The following is a 20,232-nucleotide window of genomic DNA, read 5'->3' as shown; positions in this document are numbered from 1 at the left end:
CTAAATACTTTGAAACATCAGTCAGATAAACAGACTCAGCTTTTTCGAAAATTCACGAAGTACGCTGAAACGGTCACGTTGGCATTGTATCAGGTGGCATGGAATATTGCTCGAGCAAAAAAGTAATATAGGGAGGGAGATGTTGTGAAGTCTTGTGTAGCCTACGTGATGTCGTTGCTATCCTCAACCCTGACAATGACGGATGAAAGCAGTCTGTGTCAGATTTGCAGCTGTCACGGCACACCGTTGAACAGAGGATATCTGAAATTGTTAAAGCGCCACCAACAGGCGTGGGGGATGTACTACAGCGGAATCAATCCGATCCGCTGGGTTCATGTGCACGCAAATTTCTCTTGACCCTGCTACGTGTGTACGCGTATGCAAAGTGGATACGTGTGAAAAATGAATCCGGCTTACTCCCAGACTGCAGCAGACGAGAGAAGCAAAATAAAACATATCACACAAGGTTTATATAGAAAGAAGTTAGCGTTCTGTGACGCCAAAACACTTTGTCAGCAGGGATAACCACCTGTTGGGTCTTCGACGTCCAAGGTCATCTTACTATGCTTTCTGTCAAGCAAGGATGTCAGTTTTACACAAGGTCAAACAAGCACAGGTCGACCCTTCTTATCACCTCTGACCCAAACATGGACAAAAGGTTCCTTTTCTTACACATATAGCTTTTACACAGTGGCGTCAACACCTAATAATCTAGGTTACACACACACACACAGAAACACAGAAAAGCCATGTTCCTGCTTACATAAGCACATTATTCATACAAGGTAATTATCAATACAAGGCACTTGAGTAATACATTCTTAACTAAGTAATTAACAGTGTTTCGATATGTACCCATCATCTAGGCTAGCTTGAAATATTTCCAAGCAATTTTAAGTTTCATTTTCTAAGAAACCAGAGGGCTGTGCTGTAGAGATTACAGAGGGAAACAGGAAGAAGCAGGAAGCATTGAACACTCTGCAACATCAGCCTTCGGCACCAGTGCTCCATTACCAAGGTACAGTACCATGTTCCTGCCTCTTAAAGTTAATAAGCTGTATATTTTGTTTATTTCATCTTACTTTGTTTTATCTGTGGAGAGTGAATGGATATTTTCTTGGCATCTGTGCATTTACGTCTATAGACTGTATTGCTACAGAAAAGCAAAACTTTAAAACCTTTAGTTAATAGCACTTTACTACTAGACTATTTATTTTATATGTATTGTAAGCATTGTGTTTCGTGGTGTTTTAAAATGTCTGGTGAGTTCAGGGAACAGTTGCAACATCCAGCAGCCATGCCAAAACAAGACACAACGACCTTGCCACTTGCTAACCATGTTAACTAAAAAAGAAAACTATACCATAATGCAATACAAAATAAATTACCATAATTATGCAGATGAATCACAACTGTACATAAACATATCTCCTGATGACTTAGATCCCATACATTCCCTGACTCAATGTATTAATGATATGGGAATACATTCGGCGCTAACGACTTGCACACTGTGGCGCGTTGACATTTGGGTGACTCTCTGAAGGCATATCAATTACTAACAGGCTTTTATCAGTGCCAACTTGGCTGTTGGTGGTGTTTGCAACATTTTTGAATGGTTCTCTAGTTTTAGACCAAAACGCCATAATGCTACTTTAGGCAAACAAGTATAGAAACCCTTAAAAATACTTGAAATTGGTAAATATTTTGATACAATGACATGCAATATATTATCATACCAAAATGTTGTGTTGCATGTGATTTTGTATGAGATTAATTTGTTACACATTCTGTGTTTACCGACATGAACCACAGAAATCTAACACAAAAGACCTAAATGCCAAACAAGACAATAAAGTTGTACAATTGTCTTTGTACTTTGAAGTGACAACAGTGTTCTGTTTCTGTGTTACATTAGTGCGATTTTATGGTGTACAGTTTTTGTATGTGTGTTTCAAGTCAGACGTTGCTGCAAGGGGTGTTTTAAAGCTTTTTAAGTCATTCGTTTTGGTGTCATCAGTGACTAAAAGATCCAAAGATGGCCTGCCACATATTCACCTTGACAAATAACTAACCCACATTGAGACTAACTACCTACATTGTGCCAATAAAACTAAACGTCATGGAATGCCAAAAAGAACAACCACTCATGTTGTCGTTTCAACGTTAAATTTAGGTCACCTGATGGACCCCGACCTATAAAACCAATTCTCGACGTCGATTCAATGTGCTTTTGCTATATGGGTAGACTCTTCATTGTAATGCAATCATTTCAAATAATTTAGTCAAAATACATTAAATAGGATTTGAAATGTAACATTTTTGAATTCCACCATTATAGAAACAGAAAAGTTAGAAAAAGAAAACTGTTAAAGGCTTGAATTATATGTCCAGTTGTGAGGTCCATCACAAATCATATATTTCTTTCCAGCTACCTACAGAGGGCAGTCATGGCAAAAATTCAACTTCTGGGAGAAATGGATGACCTCAGTCTCTCAGGATTTGGTCAGCCCAGCCCCAGACATGGGCTACAGCTGTTGTTCTGGTTTGCTAAAAAATTCATCCATTTTGACAACAACAACCAGATCATCATGAAATACAATCCAAGTGATGGGCGCTTTGGCTTCCATAAATTCCAAAACAGATTTGAACGTTTTCAAGGTGGTCGACTTCTACCCAATCAGAGAAGCCCATACTACGAAGTGGGTAACCTACACCCACTAGAAGCTCAGCAGCTACCTAAGTATGTCAAAGAGAAATTCACCGGCCACATAGATGGAAGTAACACTGACCGCCTAATTATTGGTTTGAATTCAAATGGAGAAATCAATAAAGTCTATGTGACACAACATGAAAATGGAAGAAACTTTAGTCATGGTCACACGTACCAGATCAGTGAGGACCTTCTTCATGAAATTCAGAACACCTCTAACTGTAAGAGTTTCTTGGAACAGGTCCTTGGAACAGGAAAGTCAAAGCCAAAGAAAAAGAGAAGGCAAATAAATGATTATGTTGCTGTTGACATGGATTCCAACCCTCCAATAGAGAATTATTATGTTGGTGATGATACATCAGAGTATTCTATCCCTATAGAGAAAAAGAGCTGTTGCCCATGCTGTACCATTCTTTAAATGGGCCTATATGATCTATAAAATCATAATCTGGATGTGGCTTCATAATTATAACCCTGGTCCTGAACCCTCTGTTTTAAAACATGACATGCTTATTTGTGACAACAAAAACTTAAATGACTTACAACCAAATGTACTTTTGTTATTATTATTTATTTTTGTATTTCTTTTGTTGTTAATATTGTTATTTTAACCCGATTGAACCTTTTTTTTCAGTTCCCTGTTGCCTTGCCATACTTTGTATTTGTTTCATCTAGTGTGCATGTTTTATAAGCATGATCATGTTTACTTTTCCAGCCTAAGGTAAAATAGCTAAAAGGCAAATAAATAACAGAAATATTCATCTGTGCTCTCTCAGTAATTAAACAGAGTAAAGTAACCTAAAATGCCATTAAATATCACAGGCCAGTGCAACTGCATAAATAACATCATACAATGTAATATATTTGAATATCTCTTTGCTTTTTGATAATTTTAAAATAACATAACAACATAACAAAACAATATCTATTGCTACAAAGTTTTTGCTCTTGCTTGTTACTTGCCTTCAGCTCATATTGGTGTTTAACTCTGACTTTTACTTATTGCTGTTCTAATACCATGGCAGCAGTGAATTTCACACTTTAACTTTGTAAATGTTGCATGTTTTTATTATACGGCTCTTCAGAATGTTCCAAAAAGTTCCATTGATTTGAAAGGGCCATCCCAACGTTCGCCGGTGAATATTTCCTGATATTCACCGCTGCGAAAAGATATTGACCGCTGTCATTGGCAACGGGTTTTTTTGCTTCTAATTCACATCTTTCATATCATTCCGCAAGTAGTCCGGTCATTTAACGTAACAGACTCATTGTAATTTGAAGTCAGCAAGTAATGGGTTGCTACGCAACACCTGAAACTTAAAAGTTCTATTTGCTTGAAGAACTATTTATTTCTTAGCGGAAATCACGAAACGGCAACTAAATCATTAAAAAGAGGTATTTTGGAGGAATGTCTTCTATAGTTTTTGGTAAGTATACCGCTGCGCGTCGGGGTGTTGTTCGCCCCGTCGGGATTTATTTTTGGATAATGACCTCTGGACAATACATTATCCCTTACTTATTCACTTTCTTGTATCTTTTTTATTATATAATTTTTACATTTTACTGTAGCCTTGCTCTGACTCAGTTCAGTTACATCCTCCATGCTTTTTGCAGCTCTTTATTTACTGTGACTGTGGTGTTGAATGTTTTCCTACTTTCAGAGTTGAATAAACATATTTTTAATATAACTGTTTCAGCAGTGGCTAGTGAATAATGTAATACATAATACATTTCCCACTCCCCAAAGAGTAGCTAGATATAGCCTATAAACAAACTGAAACTTTCTGACCATTGCACTGATATTGACTTGTAATTTATTGTATGGCTTTTTTTTTTTTTACTTGGAGTTATTCTTGGAACAAACTGTAGAATATTTAGTCCAGTTGATGCATCCAGAAACCCTGCAGAACCAAGCAGGTGAAAGCCTTTTAGCTGACTACTGGATCAACGGGAGAGAGTGGACATAAAGGTAGGCTATTCATGTGTTTAACACCATGCTACTGGTATGTGTACATAAAATAACGATATGCGCTATCCCACACCATCTCATTGGAGATAGTCACATTATGCAGCGATAAACCGCTCGCAGTGGTCCAGCCACTCTTGGGACGCTCCTTGGAGGTCCCGTTCTTCAAGCATATCCAGCAGCATCTGCAATAAGCTTGCGATCTCCTCCACTGTGTGAAAACAGCGACCCCTCAGCTTCAGCTTCATCTTGGGGAAGAGGAAGAAGTCGCAGGGAGCCAAACCCAGCGAGTATAGGTGGTCGGGAGCGTCAATCATGTTGGAAACTCACACGTTTTCCACATGCTGTGGGCGTGCGCATTGTCATGATGGAGCACCCAAATGCCAGCGCGTCACAGTTCAGTTAATTTGTGCTTCCCCCAGGGTCAGGCCGTCAACGCCGAGTTCTGCTGTAACATTCTGAGGCATCCGAGGGTCTGAGGCAAAACTTTCGGCGCTAACGACTTGAACTGTGGCGCGTTGACATTTGGATGACTACCTCGAAGGAGATAGCGGCCTCGAATGAATGTTGATAAATTCGAATACCTGGACCAACCTGAATGCAATCTGTGAAATCCGTCGTGGCTACGAAGAGATGTTTTGTGCTGACTACAATATGTGAAGAGCCATAATAGGGAGGGGGGGTTTGGCAACATTTACAGAAATGGCATTTGCGTGTGCATGACTTAGACAGTATCGTTTGCTTAGTATCGTGGTAGAACTGTCGAGACACTCAATTTAATATGAAATTAGATACAAATGCAATTATGATTTGATCCTGGTCTTATGTCAATTTATTGATACATTTGAAAACATAGATTGAGCAAAAAAACCAAGTTAGAATTGGATCAATTTGTAATTCTATTATTGCTTGCATTCTTTAAAGCAAATACCTATGCAACAATTTGTCACTTTTTGAGGTAGGCTATGTTCTAAGAGAAACTACTTTTGGTATCATCCTCAAATGAATTGTGATGGTATATGGTCTTGTGAAGGACAGATAAATGGCTGCAACGTAACACATAAAAATGTTTTGTTCCCAAGGCTATGTTTGACACTCCCAGTTACATAACCAGTTATAGCGTGTACAATTTAGTTTCGCTTCCTCATCAATGGCATGTTTCGTTTTTCCTGGAAACTTCAAAGAAATGTGCGCGATAGAAACTTAAGGAAAGCTTAAAAGAAAGGTGCGCGATAGAAACTACTTCAGATTAATCCCTTCATCTAACACTGCAAGCAACAGAAGGTAATGTGTATTTTTTGCATTGAAAGAACTAGGGATGAAAAGATGATGTAATGTTTGGTCAGAAAGTGTTGTGGATTGTCTGAAATAGGCATATAAACAAAAGTAAAGTACAAATGCTGTTTTTGGGGGGGGGGGGATTAAGTGAGCCATTCCTCTCAATTTGCGGGAGATATATGTTTCTAGTTCTAATTATGGTATACTGAGAGCTGCTTCATTTCAAGATTACCCAGATAACAAAAGCACGTCGAATCAATCGTTGTCCATCTCAACACAGACACGTCGATTTAACGTTGATGTCCGACGTTGAATCGATTTATTGAAAAGACAGCGAGAGGTGACGGTGAATCGACCCCAGTTCAACTTTCAAATCGAATAGAATAGAATTTCGGTCGATTACAACCCGTTTTATCTACTACAGGACAACACGATAAAATACAATTGTCAGTAAAAATGTATATATTTATTAATTTTGTTTTAATTCTCGGATCTCTGCAGTCGGGGAACTTGGGCCGATGTCTACGTTGTCTGTAATGCAGAAACAGAGCTCAATAAACATGCTGCAATACAAAAACAGACTTTCGAAATTGGCCGGTATTATAGCGCCTTACATCATGATATCCATGATGAACTGGATTAACTGGAATATGATAAGTATATGTTTGTTTCCTGTTTTCCAAAGGCAGAGTTTTTTCAGCCACCAACATTTTATGAGCAAAATCAATCATGGATGCAGAGAGATGAGGGTAGAGAGGCAAGAACAAACCCAGCTGACAATTAGAACAAATTATCATAACGCTCTTGTGGAAGAATATCTTTGAGAACCACAGGCACAGAGCTGCATGTAGTCAATTGCAAACTGGGACATCTTCACCATCTTGACAATAATAATAATAATAATAATAATAAAACTTTATTTATATAGCACCTTTCATGCAAAATAATGCAGCTCAAAGTGCTTTACAGCAAATACATAACGTGCACATAAAAATAGACATCAAAGAAACATAAAAACTCAGATATAGTGCAAAAAAATTAAATAATATGATAATAATAATTATTAAAATTATAAAATTGAATACATAAAATGCATAGCATAAGATAGAAAATAAAACTGCATAGATATATTTAATCTAACCCCTTAATATCACAAGTAGATCTAAGTATTTAAATTAGGCTAAATTAAAAGTATTTATATATATATATATATATATATATATATATATATATATATATATTATATATATATATTGTGAAGTGGTAGCTAGTTAAAGGCTAATGTGAAGAGGTACGTTTTTAGTTTTCTTTTAAAGATGTTAAGCGAGCTGGCTTCCCTGATGTCTATAGGCAGTATGTTCCATAGCACTGGGGCGTAATTGACAAATGCTGCGTCCCCGATTTTCTTACGGCTGTTGCTGGGAACTTCCAATAAACCAGCATTCGATGATCGCAGTGTTCTTGAAGGCAAGTATTTGACTAGGGAGTTTGCAATGTAACTTGGTCCTAGCCCATTAAGGGCTTTGTATATAAGGAGAAGGACCATAAAGTCAATTCTAAAAGTTACTGGAAGCCAGTGCAGAGCAGCTAAAACTAGACTAATGTGCTCTCTCCTCTTGGTTCTGGTTAATAGCCGAGCTGCAGAGTTTTGAATGAGCTGAAGTCTCTCAGTTGTTTTTTTTGGGAGGCCAGTAAGGATTGCATTACAATAATCAAGCCAGCTTGAAATAAAGGCATGAATCAGTTTTTCAGCATCTTTTTGATTTATAAATGGCAGGACTTTAGCTATGTTTTTAAGGTGGAAAAATGATGTTTTCGTCACCTTGTTAATGTGAGACTTGAAGCTTAAATCTGAATCTAAAATAACACCAAGACTTGTAACCTCCGATTTAATCAAGGGAGTTAATTTCCCCAGATTATTAAACAACATTTCTCTTTTTGTTTTAGGGCCGACTAGTAAGATCTCAGTTTTGTCCTCGTTTAACTTTAAGAAATGATTGCTCATCCACTTATTTATCGCCAAAAGACAGGTAGTAATGGAGTTTATTGCTGCAGCATCATTTGGCTCAGCAGAGATGTACAGTTGCGTGTCATCCGCATAACTATGGAAACATACATTGTGTTCTCTAATGATGTCCCCAAGTAATAGCAATACCTATGAGAACAAATGCATGTGTTGGAACATCACAAATAAAGGATGACACAATGACCTTACAAGATATAATACAGTAATAATATATAATATACCTCTATAGGTCACAAAGACTTTCAGATACTCAAAAACATTTTTCGGTTTTCCAGAGCCACACAAAAGACCAACCATGAAGAGTGTCTTTGTGTAGTCACAATCAATCATAGATAGAATAGACCCAAACTGAAGCTTGGAATTCTTGAGCATAGGAAGACCACCGATATTAAACTGTAATTTTAGTGTTTGCAGAGAGTCGGGTAGATGGATGCTGTACAATCCCCTTCTCTAATCGCTGGTGGTAATATTTAGCACCACCCACTCGTTGCACCGCTATGGACTGTGTACTTTGCATCTTTTGGAAAGTCAGGATGGTACATTGTTCGAATGGTTAGAAGAGCATTTACTGCAACAAGAGGCACAGAGAAGTCTGAAGCGCAGTGTTGCAATTTCAGATTAGGATTGAAGAGTCACTTTGCACTTTGGCAAACCTCTTTGTTGACTGTGCAGTGCAATCAACAGGACTGTCTCACATTGATGTATTTGATGTACTCTCATCAGAAAGGACATTTCTGGCCTCAATTGCAACTGCTGAATCAAACTGCCAAACTGTATTAGTCAAGACTCTCCTCCCTTTTGCCCAATAGGAGGCCATACTGTTTTTTCCCTTTCAAATCAGATGTGTAGGCTACGCTGTACAGTGATGTGGTAAGGGACAAATTACCTTTTGACAGGATAATAAACTGTCTTCAGAGTCCAGTGATCGAGTCCACTGTCTTCAGAGTGGAGTTTGAACAACTTAACATCAGTGTTTGAAAATGTTCGGTCAAACTATGGTTTCGGAGGCACCTGTGTTGCTTACCGATGGTTCGGCCTATGTAAGTTACCAATGTAGTTGAAACTCGATAGTTCAAACACTTGCATCGCAACTGCATGGTTCCAACTATATAAGTTGCTAACGCAGTTAGTTAGTGCTTTTGAGAAACGTACCCCTGATTGTGTGTTTAATGCCTGTAACTGCTACCCGAAGGTATGTGTATAATGAAGGTAGACTGGGATGATTGAAGGATAATGTTGAATTTTCTTTTTCTTCATATTTACGCAACAAGGAACATTGTGTAAATCTGTGTAACAGGGAAGGGATTTTATATTGGTCATATACTGTATCTATCTTGGAAAAAAAGACATTAAAGGGGTCATATATCAGCACTTATAATAAAGTGCCTGAATCTTACAGGAAGTAGCTGATACATTACAAGTACATCTGGGATGTCTTTTGTCTTTGGTCTTTGGTGGCCATTTGATAACATTTTAAGTCTTGGATGTTTGCTGTATACTGTCAGAGTAGTTTTCAAGGTTAGTTTGGCTTTCAAGCCCATGATTGATGATTATGCAACAACATCCCTGGGGACATCCCTGTGCTGCCATTTATTTTGTCTCCTAATAATTTTGTATTGTGCACAAGTGTAGATTTATCTTAATTGTCAGCAGGTTAAGAGCAATGGCATTACATTATGTGCCTTCGAAGTGGGGTGTTAACTCAAATAGTAGTGTTGTGTGATGTGTTCTTTACATGTGATTTTGTATTGAGATTAATTGTGTTTACCAACATGAACACCACAAATTTAAGACCTGAATGCCAAACAAGACAATAAGGATGTACATTGGTCTTTGTACTTTAGAGGCACTGGTGTTCTGCTTCTGTGTCACATTAGTGGGACTCAATGGTGTATATTTTGGAGTTTTTTTTTGCTGATGTGTGTTTCAAGTCAGACGTTGCTGCAAGGGGTGTTTTAAAGCTTTTTAAGTAATTCGTTTTGGTGTCACTGTCATCAGTGACTAAAGGAGCAATATTCCAAAGATGGCCACCCACATATTGACCTTGACACATTACTAACTCACTTTGACACATTACTAACTCAAATTGAGACTAACTAGCTTTCATTGTGCTCATAAAATGAGGACCTGGACCTATATAATCAATTCTCAATGTCAGTTCAATGTGCTTATGCTATATTAGTAGACTGTTGATTTTTATGCAATCATTTAAAACTATTTAGTCAAAATACCTTAAATAGGATTTGAAATGTAAAATGTTTGAATTCTACCATTATAGAAGCAGAAAAGTATATGTCCAATTGTTAGGTCTGTCACAACCTACTGTTATTTTCATCTACCTACAGAGGGCAGTCATGGCAAAAATTCAACTCCTGGCAAAAATGGATGACCTGAGTGTCTCAAGATTTGGTCAGCCCAGCCCCAGACATGGGCTACAGCTGTTGTTCTGGTTTGCTAAAGAATACATCAATTTTGACAACAACAACCAGATCATCATGAAATACGAGCCAAAGGACCGGAGCTTTGGCTTCCATTTCTTCCAAAACAGAATTGATAGTTTAGAAGAGGGTCGACTTTTACCCTGTCAGAGCAGCTCATACTATGAAGTGGGTAACTTACACAAATCAGGAGCATACGACCTACCTAACTATGTCAAACAGAAATTCACCGGCCACATAGATGGAAGTAACACTGACCGCCTAATTATTGGTTTGAATTCAAATGGAAAAATCAATAAAGTCTATGTGACACAACATGAAAATGAAAGAAACTTTAGCCATGATCACACTTACCAGATCAGTGAGAGCCTTCTTTATGAAATTCACAACATCTCTAACTGTGAGAGTTTCTTGGGACAGGTCCTTGGAACAGGAAAGTCAAAGCCAAAGAAAGAGAGAAGGCAAATAAATGATTATGTTGCTGTTGACATGGATTTCAACCCTTCAATAGAGAATTCTCCTTCTCCAAGAGAGGAGAGAGTAGAAGAGAGTTGTTGGTCACGCTGTACCATTCTTTAAATGGGCCTATATGATCTATATCATCATAATATGGATGTGGCTTCATAGTTAAAACTACTTTTTTTCCCCAGTCCATATAAACCCTGGTCCTGAACCCTCTCTTTTAAAAAAACAAATGCTTATTTGTTACAACAAAAACGTACAACCGATTTAACTTTGACTATTTTACGGTTATGATTCTTTTACGTTTTTTTCCCTGGTTTTACATCTTCAGTTATGTTTTACCTTTGTTGTTGTCATTTCTTTCGTTGTTCTATTTGTTGTAAATTATTGATGTTTTACCCTGGTTTAATCTATTTTTTCAATTCCTTCCTTCAGTAGTCCTGTTGCCTTGCCATACTTTGCATTAGTAACGCACAAGAATATGTTTTCATCTAGTAGACATAAGGATGATCGTGTTTACTTTTCAAGCCTAAGGACTAGTTGAAATTTCAGGTATGATAGCTAAAATATAAGTAAATAAACAGAGTAAAGTAACCTAAAATGGCATTAAATATCACAGGCAAGTGCAACTGCCTAAATATCATCAAACAATGTAATATACTTGAATATCACTTTGCTTTTTGATAATGGTAAAATGACACAACAACATATCCAAACTCAAACATCTATTGCTACAAGGTTTAGAGTTGTTTTACTTTGTCTATCTACAAACGTTTTCATGAGCTCATGTATTTTAGAACGCTTGTTACATGTATTTTAGAACGCTCTTGCTTGTTACTTGCCTTCAGCTCATATTGGTGTTTAACTCTGACTTTTACTTATTGCTGTTCTAATACCATGGCCACAGTGAATTTCAGACTCAGATTGTCTGGAATGTCTTTTTTAAACGTAGCCTTAACATTGTAACTGTTACATGTTTTTATTCACTTTCTTGTATGTTTTTATTCACTTTCTTTTTTATTATATCATTTTTACATTTTACTGTAGCCTTGCTCTGACTCAGTTCAGTTACATCCTCCATGTGATTTGCAACTCTAGCTTTATTTGTAATATGGTAGAGTGGGCACTGTAGTCTTGAATGTTTTTCTATTTTCAGAGTTGATTAAATATATTTTTAAACCTGTGAGAAGATTCTTTAAGTTTTTTTTGTACTGAACTGCTTCAGCAGTGTCTGGTGAATAATCTAATATATAATCTAATTATACCAGTGTTATGAAAGTTGTTAAGACTATGTCCCTAGAACGACAGTCGTTTGGAGCTTGAAGTGAATATAGGCTACTACCACACCTGCTATGACCTACAGTATGTACTGTTATAACCAAGTAGTATGCATTGCCATTCCACTAACCTTTCAATGTGGACCAAGAAATATTTATTCTTTAAACTTCTATATGGAGAATCCCATTCATTTCGCCCAGCAGTAGGAGCGCTACCACCAGGGGGCGAGACAGAGCACAATTAAGTCCCAACCACACAGGAGGTGAAAACAATGAATCATTCTCCATTGACTTTGCATTGCGTGAAGGTGCCTCTGCTAGCAAACAACTGAAAAATGCCAAAAGGCCGCTATGGGAGAGCACCTGCTGTCTGCCGCTGTTGGCCACCTGCTGGGCCAAAGGAGGGACAGCGCATGACTGTGCATTCTTCCTGGCTAGCTCGCCACAGGATATTAACAAACTCAATATTGTCAGTCTATCTCAGTGCCCCTTCTAATTACCTTGCTTTCCTTGGAGAAATTATCCCACTGAATGGCCAGAAGCCAACGATGAGACCGCCTATAGAGATGAGGTAAGGGGCTTGGTAGCATGGTGCCAAGACAACAACCTGTCTCTAAACATCTGCAAAACCAAGGAGATGATTGTGGATTTCAGGAAGCTACAGAGGGGGGGTCACAACACCATACACATCGAGGGAGCTGCAGTGGAGAGAGTCTCCAACTTCAAATTCCTCGGTGTGTACATCAAGGATGACCTTACCTCCATGCAAGCGGACTCGGCGGTCAAAACTGCACAGAAGCGGCTTTACTACTTGAGGAGACTCAAGAAGTTTGGCATGTCTTCTAAAACTCTGAAAAACTTTTATAGATGCACCACAGAGAGCATCCTCTCAGGCTGCATCACTGCCTGGTATGTTAGCTGCTCCGCTGCCGATCGCAGGGCCCTGCAAAAGGTGGTGAAGACAGCGCACGGAACATTGTCAAGGACCACAGCCACCCAGGCTATGGACTATTCACACTGCTACCGTCTGGTAGACGCTACTGGAGCATACTGGGGAATTTGGGCGATTTTGATGCACAAAATGATGTTTCCGTCTGAAAGTTGCAATTCTGTTTCAAAGGGTACATTCCGCGAATTCTGTCCGTTTTCCGTTATCACGGACATTTTCTCCCCGCGTACCCCCTGAACCACTTTGCGAACCCCTGGGGGGACGCGTACCCCAGTTTGGGAACCGAGGTATTAATTGATTGACGCAGACGGGTAGTTACAACATTTGGGAGGTGCACGTCAGGCCACGGAGAGGTGCTCAAAGAGGGTTTGCCACAACGGAGAGGGCAACGTATTCCCACTCACTGTCCAGGCTGTGTAGTTTTATGGTTTGGGTCAGAACACCCCGCAAAAATGTGAGAAATGCCTTCAAAGCACGATATCACCAACAATATCAGCAAAAGAGGCTAGTTACTAGCAAGCTTTTATCAGTGCCAACTGGGCTGTTGGTGGTGTTTGCAACGTTTTTGAATGCTTTTAAAGTAGGTGGCTCTTAGACCAAAGCGCCATAATGCTACTTTAAGCAAACAAGTATAGAATCCCTTAAAAATACTCGAAATAGGTAAATATTTTTTATACAATGACATGTAATATATTACCGTACACAAATGTGTTGTTGCCCAAGGCTTATCTATGTTTGACACTCCCGGTTACATCACCAGTTATAGCATGTACAATTCAGTTTCGTTTTCTCATCAATGGTAGGTTTCTCTTTTCCTGGGAAACATTAACGAAAGGTGTGCGATAGAGACTTAAGGAAAGCTTCAAAGAAAGGTGCGCGATAGAAACTAGTTCAGATTAATCTCATCATCTAACACCGCAAGCAGCAGAAGGTACTGTGTATTTTTGCATTGGAAGTACTGATTGAACAGATAATGTAATGATTGGTCAGAAAGTGTTGTGGAGTGTCTTAAATGGGCATATGAGTACGAATGCTGTTTGTTTTGGTGTATTAAGTGAGCCATTCCTTTCAATTTGTAGGATATATGTTTCTAGTTATAATGATGGTATACTGAGAGCTTACATGTCAAGATTACCCAGATAGCAAAAACACGTTGAATCAACGTTGAATCATCGTTGTCCATCTTAACACAGACACGTCGATTTAACGTCGATGTCCGACGTTGAATCGACGTATTGAAAAGGCAGCGAGAGGTGACAGTGAATCGACCCTAGTTCAACTCTCAATTCGAATTGAATCGAATTTCGGTCCAGAACCGCACAGAGCTACATGTAAACAATTGCAAACTGCGACACCATCTTCACAATACCTATGAGAGGACAAGGGTTTAAATGATGATCCTTATCTGCCATCACAACAAACTCCTCATCAGATCTTAGCCTATAGCAGTGGTCTCTGGATAAGACATTTTGTTTCGCCACTCACCAACTTGATGACATTGGTCACACCCTGTGTAGCCATTGTGACATTTTACCTGTTTAACAAATGCACATGCCAGGGGCGTAACTATAGGGGGTGCAGCAGGTGCGGGCGCGGGGGAAGGGGGCGTGGCGGCGGTCATAGGAGGCCATACTGTTTTTTCCCTTTAAAAACAGATGTGTAGGCTACAGAGACTTGGTGAAGAATTACCTTTTGACAGGATAATGAAGTGAGAAGAGCTTGAAACTGTCTTCAGAGTCCAGTGATCAGTGTTTGCAAACTATGGTTTTGGGAGAAACGTGACCCTGATTGTGTGTTTGAATGCCTCTGACTGCTACCCCAAGTTACGTGCATAATGAAGGTAGACTGGGATGATTGAAGAATAATGATGAATTTTCTTTTTCTTCAAATTTACGCAACAGGGAAAAAATCTGTGTAACAGGGAAATTATTTAATATTACAGACATATTTGTCATATATCTATCTTGAAAAAAAAAGACATTAAAAGGGGTCATATATCAGCCTTATAATAAAGTTCCTGAATCTTACAGAAAGTGGCTCTTATATACATTACAAGTAGCAAATCTAGGATGTCTGAGATTGTGTTGGTGGCCATTTGAAGAAAATGTAAGTCTTGGATGTTTGCTGTCTGCGGTCTTTTCTCAGAGTAGTTTTCAAGGTTAGTTTGGCTTTAAAGCCCTTGATTGATGATTATGCAACAGTAATCCTTACAGAGGACGTCCCTGTGCTACAATTTTTTTTCTCTCCTAATAATTTTGTAGAAACAAGTGCAGATTTCTCCTAATTGTCACCAGAAGAATTTGTCCCCTCACAAGAACTCCTAACAAGGTTAAGAGCAATGGCATTAAATTATGTGCCATTTAAGTGGGGTGTTGTTAATTAGAATAATCGTGTTGTGTGATGTGTTATTTACATGTGATTTTGTATGAGATTGATTGTTACATATTCTGTGTTTACCGACATAAACAACACAAATCTAATACAAAAGACCTAAATGCCAAACAAGACAATAAAGTCGTACATTTGTCTTTGTACTTTGTAGAGACAACGGTTCTTTTTCTGTGTTACATTAGTGGGACTCAATGGTGTACATTTTGGAGTTTTTGTTGTTGTTGATGTGTGTTTCAAGTCAGACGTTGCTGCAAGGGGTGTTTTAAAGCTTTTTAAGTCATTTGTTTTGGTGTCATCAGTGACTAAAGGAGCAATATCCCAAAGATGGCCTGCCACATATTCACCTTGACACATTACTAACTCACTTTGAGACTAACCTACCTACATAATGCCCATGAAATGCCCTGTATATAAACCTATATTCTACATAGATGTGGTGATGTGGTGAACTACACAACGCTGAAAAATTGGCACAGCTACAACTACAATCATCTTTGATGTCCTTTTAGATGTGTTGAACTCAATGTTGTTTCCACGTCTTTTGGATGACGTTGACTAAACAGCGTTGACTCAACGTCGTGGAATGCCAAAAAGATTAACCACTCACGTTGTCGTTTCAATGTTGAATTTAGGTCACCCGACGGACCCCGACCTATAAAACCAACGTCGATTCAATGTGCTTATGCTATAGTAGACTCTTGATTGTAATACAATCATTTCAAATAATTTAGTCAAAATACATTAAATAGGATTTGAAATGTAAAATGTTTGAATTCTACCATTATAGAAACAAAAAAGTTAGAAAAAGAAAACTGTTAAAGGCTTTAATTATATGTCAAGTTGTTAGGTCCATCACAAATCATATATTTCTTTCCAGCTACCTACAGAGGGCAGTCATGGCAAAAATTCAACTCCTGGGAGAAATGGATGACCTCAGTCTCTCAGGATTTGGTCAGCCCAGCCCCAGACATGGGCTACAGCTGTTGTTCTGGTTTGCTAAAAAATTCATCAATTTTGACAACAACAACCAGATCATCATGAATTACAATCCAAGTGATGGGTGCTTTGGCTTCCATAAATTCCAAAACAGATTTGAACGTTTTCAAGGTGGTCGACTTCTACCCGATCAGAGAAGCCCATACTACGAAGTGGGTAACCTACACCCACTAGAAGCTCAGCAGCTACCTAAGTATGTCAAAGAGAAATTCACCGGCCACATAGATGGAAGTAACACTGACCGCCTAATTATTGGTTTGAATTCAAATGGAGAAATCAATAAAGTCTATGTGACACAACATGAAAATGAAAGAAACTTTAGCCATGATCACACTTACCAGATCAGTGAGAGCCTTCTTTATGAAATTCAGAACATCTCTAACTGTAAGAGTTTCTTGGAACAGGTCCGTGGAACAGGAAAGTCAAAGCCAAAGAAAAAGAGAAGGCAAGGAAATGATTATGTTGCTCTTGAGATGTATTCCAACCCTCCAATAGAGAGAAGGCAAATAAATGATTATGTTGCTCTTGAGATGGATTCCAACCCTCCAATAGAGAATTATCCTTTTAATAGAGAGGAGAGAGTAGAAGAGAGTTGTTGTCCATGCTGTACCATTCTTTAAATGGCCCTATACGATCATAATCTGGATGGGTTCATAACTAAAACCCTGGTCCTGAACCTCTGTTTTAAAACATCACTTACTTATTTGTAACAACAAAAACTTAAATGAATTACAACCGATTTTACTTTTACTATTTTGATTCCTTTATGTTTTTTCCCCTGGTTTTATACCTTCAGTTATGTTTTACCTTTGTTGTTGTTTTTATTTCTTTTGTTGTTCTATTGGTTGTAAATTATTGTTATTTTACCCCTTGTTCAGTTCCCTGTTGCCTTGCCATCATTTGTATTTGCATTTGTAACACACAAGAATAAATTAATTGATTTCATTGATTAGTGATTGGCTGATTAAAACAGCGGGAAGGATCATTGGGGCGGAGCTGGCCGACATCCATTCCATATCCACCTCCCGTTGCCTGCAGCGTTCACATCACATCCTCACTGACTCTTCAGACCCTGCCCATCACCTGTTCCCGTTACTCCAGTCAGGGAAAAGCACGCACCTTCAGAATGGCAAAGAGTTTCTATCCGCATGCAATAAGACTTCTCAACAGCCCACCCAAACCTTTTTTTTGTCGATCTACAAATGTTTTCATGGCCTCAAATAACCTTGTTACATGTATTTTAGAATGCTCTTGCCTTCAGCTCATATTGGTGTTTAACTCTGACTTTTACTTATTGCTGTTCTAATACCATGGCCACAGTGAATTTCACACTTTAACTTTGTAAATGTTACATGTTTTTATTTACTTTCTTGTATGTAGCTTTTTTTATTATATAATTTTTACATTTTACTCTAGCCTTGCTCGGACTCAGTTCAGTTACATCCTCCATGTGATTTGCAACTCTAGCTTTATTTGTAATATCCTCTGGTAGAGTGGGCACTGTAGTCTTTAATGTTTTTCTACTTTCAGAGTTGACCCAGAGTTGATTAAATATATTTTTAACAGTCTGAGAAGCATCTTTAATTTTTTTACTTAACTGTGTCTGGTGAATAATGTAATACATAATCTAATTATACCAGTGTTAGGAAAGTTGTTAAGACTATGTCCGTAGAACCATAGACACACTCGTTTGGAGTTTGAGGTCAATATAGGCTACTACCACACCACAGAAAAGCTCTTCCAACATCATTCCATTATCACATGTCTGTGACACAGTCACATATGATGTGGAGGACATAAATGGGACACACCCATAGACATAAGAAGAGGTCTTACTAGGGGGAAGTGAAAGCTACAACCCTAGTGGTTGTGTTCCTGTCAGAGAGCAGTTTGCATGGACTAAGCCATATTAGTGAAGAACTAAGCCATAAGTGAAGTTATTTTGCCTTGTTGTAAAATGTTGCAATTGCTCCTTTAGATTCTTAAACGGACAGCAACTCAAGTCACATACTCTGCTCAGCATATGCCTGGTGCTTCATGTTAGCCCTGACACCCACTGTCAGCTCTTCCTGTGAGTAGCAGCACTGCCATGACCTTCGGTATGTACTTTTATAACCAAGCAGTATGCATTGCCATTCCACTAACCTTTTAATGTGGACCAAGAAATATTAATTCTATAAACTTCTATATGGAGAATCCCATTAATTTCGCCCAGCGGTAGGAGCGCTACCACCAGGGGGCGAGACAGCACACAGGAGGGGAAAACGGTTTTGTTATCAGCTATATACAGCTCAGTCTTCCACATTGCCTCAAGGTATATCGCACAGATAGCTACTGATGGCGGACACGCAACCAACTATATCACTCATGCTAATTGAAATCTAATTGTGCATGCAGATATAAAAAATGGACATGCTGTACAAACTGGGGCAAAGTATCTAACATTATAGCATTAACAATACAGCGATAGCAATACAGCTAGCAATGTAATTCGTTACATGTCTGCCATGTGTGATATACCTTAACTTAATGGGGAAGTAGAGCTATCTACAATCAAACCTGAAAACTAATATGTATAGAAAATGACACAACTGAATCAACATTGTAATATAAAAATAAGACAAATAAACTCACACGGTTACTGACACTTTATCACACATCACTTCCGTCCTGCTGCTCGAACGTGGAAGCGCGTGCTGCTGAGGAGCAATTTTTCTCGACGTCCCACAAAGGGAAGGAGAAGGGAATTGTCTTGAGGGGTGTTTGATGTTAAGTTTGTTATGTGTGTATGTTAATAATATGTGTTGTGTGCGTAAGGTTTGTAAATATTGTAATATGTGGTTTTGGGTGCAATGGTTAACTTGGTGGGCTAAGGTATATGTTAAATTCACTTATTATGTTGTCAATGGGACTTATTTGGGGAGGGCTCCCCCACTTCAATGGTTGGGTCCAACTAGGGCTAATTGGACCAATTTGGTCCAAAGGGCTGGATTATTTAAAGGCTGCCTCATTCCTTCAGGACGTCAGAGAAGGAGTACGTACATGCTGTGAGGTTAAGTGAATGCTGTGTAAACTGTTAACTTTGTAACTACTTTTTGAGTTTTGATTTATGTTTGTTTTGTGTACATGTTTTGGGTCGTTGGGGAGATTCCCCGGTAAAATAAATAATTACATATTTTTCTAACAAAACAACCATCACCTGCACCTTTTTTTTTTACCAACTTCACCACCTACTCCGGTTAACCCACATCCCAACACGTGGGGTGGCTGCCTTGGTCCCTCATAGTGCCAAAAATCACCTGATCCACAAATTACATGGTTGCTGTGTACTGTGTACAAAAATGTGGTTTATTTATTTCCATTCTTTATTTGTGGAACCAGTCTTTTTTTTGTTTGTGATAGCATTTCTATTTGCATGTGTCTCAATGACAAAAAAGCCTATTTTCCATGGCACTTTTCATCTTTCTATCTTCAGTGTCTGATTTGAATAGTTAGTTTTCCCTATGCTGTTATCTGCACACTTTTTATTTTCTCCCAGAAATTCATTTTCTTCCATTATATCGAAAGGAGGCGTGGACACAGGCCTTCGTGGAATTAAGTGACCAGCTGCAGTACACGAATCACACTTATTCCCATTCATTACTTCGAGTTTACCAGGCAACTTAGTTGTTTTATAATTTCTTGTAACTGTGAAATGCAAAGCTTTTGATAGTCATGTGCTGTTGTCATGTACGGA

The 20,232-nt window shown here is 38.5% G+C and overlaps 1 protein-coding gene across 1 annotated transcript; it reads left to right on the top strand.

The window, feature by feature from the left end:
• Positions 1-916: 916 nt before the first annotated feature.
• LOC116218387 lies at positions 917-3,472 on the top strand. Its single transcript, XM_031559924.1, has 2 exons — positions 917-1,018; positions 2,432-3,472. The coding sequence occupies exon 2, from the start codon at positions 2,451-2,453 to the stop codon at positions 3,129-3,131; it is 681 nt and encodes a 226-aa protein (XP_031415784.1). The 5' UTR covers positions 917-1,018; positions 2,432-2,450; the 3' UTR covers positions 3,132-3,472.
• The last annotated feature ends 16,760 nt before the right edge of the window (positions 3,473-20,232 follow it).

Source organism: Clupea harengus, chromosome 22 (assembly GCF_900700415.2).
Source record: "Clupea harengus chromosome 22, Ch_v2.0.2, whole genome shotgun sequence".
Lineage (NCBI taxonomy): Eukaryota > Metazoa > Chordata > Actinopteri > Clupeiformes > Clupeidae > Clupea > Clupea harengus.
The sequence above is the reverse complement of the archived record's forward strand: the minus strand, read 5'-3'. Positions and strand labels throughout refer to the sequence as shown.

What these genes read in the sequence shown, in the direction of transcription:
- LOC116218387 (XM_031559924.1), top strand. Translation starts at nt 2,451, where the DNA reads ATGGCAAAAATTCAACTTCTGGGAGAAATGGATGACCTCAGTCTCTCA.